This window comes from Eurypyga helias, unplaced genomic scaffold (genome assembly GCF_000690775.1).
Source record: "Eurypyga helias isolate BGI_N326 unplaced genomic scaffold, ASM69077v1 scaffold34545, whole genome shotgun sequence".
NCBI lineage: Eukaryota > Metazoa > Chordata > Aves > Eurypygiformes > Eurypygidae > Eurypyga > Eurypyga helias.
This window is the reverse complement of record NW_010251354.1, coordinates 11,466-13,419: the sequence shown is the minus strand read 5'-3', so window position 1 is coordinate 13,419 and position 1,954 is coordinate 11,466. Positions and strand designations below refer to the sequence as shown.

Below are 1,954 nucleotides of genomic sequence, written 5' to 3'. Positions count from 1 at the left end.
CTCGCCCAGGCCGAGCCCCGTGGCGTTGAGGTCGGCCGTAGGCTTTTCCCCGTGCCACACAAAGCCCCCCGAGGGTCCCACACGGAAAGGGGGTGACGCCAAATCGGTGCTGCCAACTTCCTCGAACGAGGTCGCCTTTGCCGGTGCCTCGCTGCGAGCTCCGTCGGCGCTCCAGCGCCCGTGCCCCCGGTTTGTCGGAGCGAGGGGCACGGGCTCGGGTCCCCGCCGGGCCCTGGGTTATCTCACTGGAGCGAAGCAGGCTGGGGAGGGCAGGGGGACGAAATAAAGCCTCTGCTCAGGTTCAAACCAGCCTCATCCCGAAAGCTTCGCTGCAGGGCCCCACCGCTCCCTGCGGATCACATCCCTGGCTTTCTCCTTTCCCTTTCGTTCTGGTGATAAGCACAGGATGCCCAAACCCTCGCGTACAGCCATCCTCAGGAATTTGGGTCTCTCTCCAGTCTACCCCAAGATCATTTTAAATTAAAAAAATAACACAAGAAAATAAGTACTCTGTACGGTTCGTAAATGACATTAAAAGGTGAAGTCAACACTAACCACATAACCCCCCCCACTATGTACATAGAAAGACGTGAGATCTCTTGAAACATAAATACACGGGGTGTAAATCCAGGTGTCACCTAAAAGACGGAAGACAGGCTAATGTCACAGACAAAAAGCAAACCGGACTCACCACGCCGAGTGGAGACGCACGGCCACGACGGTCGGGGGGTGTATTTGCAGGGAAGAGGCCACCCCGTCCGGGTGGTGGTTCCTCGTGTCCGCACGGGCACCGGGGAAGGGCGCTAGTGGTTTCCCGGACACGTACATGCCACGTTACTACGCGCTACTGCGGGTGCGGGCTGAGAGGTCAGGAAATAGGATTAGACCCTGAGTCCCCAATTATTTCCAGGCACGTGCTCTGCTGGAGCAGTCGAAGGGGCTCCCCCGACGCAGCTGCAGCAGGTTCTCTGGCATTGCTCACCAACAGAGATACTCGGTACCTCTCGGTGCAGACTCAGAACACGCCGGTTGGAATTCTGCACCCTGCGCTTTAGGAGTTACCATGACTTTCATGGAAATAATACAGCCTTGATCAGGGTAAAAGACTAGTGGAGGTCTTTAGCCCAATCTTAAAGAGGTTGGAGTTCTACAGCAGGGACACGTTGCGACTCCGACACACATAAATAGGTACGGGTTACTGTAAAGTGACAATGCAGTGTCTTAATTATTCTAGCATCGTCCTCTCTGCTGTTAGGGAAGATGTGGGAGTGGTTAGGAGACGGGAGGAGAGCTGGTGTTGGATGGAGGCTGCGAGCGGAACAGGTCCAGCTCTAACTGGAAATGTAGGGAGACAGCCAAAAGACACTTTTAGCTTTACTTGGTTTTATGGCATGCAATAAAACTCCTACGACAACACTTTATACCAAGCACACAGCATCTCCAGTCCCACTGGTGGTATCCCAAGAGAACAAGTAAAGCTAAGAGTCGGCTTGCGAGGGGAGGCCACGTGTGTGTGTGTACGGAGGGAGGGAGGGGCCGGGAGGGGAAACGTCCTGCTCTGCTGAAACCAAGCTCTTCGGCAAGTCTCCTCCCTTCTATCGCTGGCCGGCCTCCCGGATCCGGCAGGCCACCGCTGTGATGAGCGCTGCGCCCTTGCCGCTGCCGTCTTCCGACTGGAGGAAGGTCACTTCGCACTTTGGAGACAACTGCTTCACTGTTTCGTGCATGACGGTGGAGAAGCTGTAGGGCACGAGGGGAAGGGAGAGGCGCTGACTTCACTTGCCTTGGGCCGAAGGTGACAGCCCCCCAGGGAACAAACCCCACCTGAAGGCACAGCTGCCTTCAAGACCTCCAACAGACACCGAGGAGAAGGATGGATCGGTGGGTGGATGGATGGATGGGTGGGTGGATGGATGGATGGATGGATGGATGGATGGATGGATGGATGGATGGA

The 1,954-nt window shown here is 56.1% G+C and overlaps 1 protein-coding gene across 1 annotated transcript in view; it reads right to left on the bottom strand.

The window, feature by feature from the left end:
* Positions 1 to 1,507: 1,507 nt before the first annotated feature.
* The window catches only part of LOC104509913 (hexokinase-2-like), a gene marked incomplete at its 5' end in the record, with an annotated part of 9,791 nt that continues 9,344 nt past the window's right edge, over positions 1,508 to 1,954 (bottom strand). Inside the window, 1 exon segment of the mRNA XM_010152008.1 lies at positions 1,508 to 1,740. Within this exon segment, the coding sequence (XP_010150310.1) occupies positions 1,596 to 1,740 (145 nt within the window).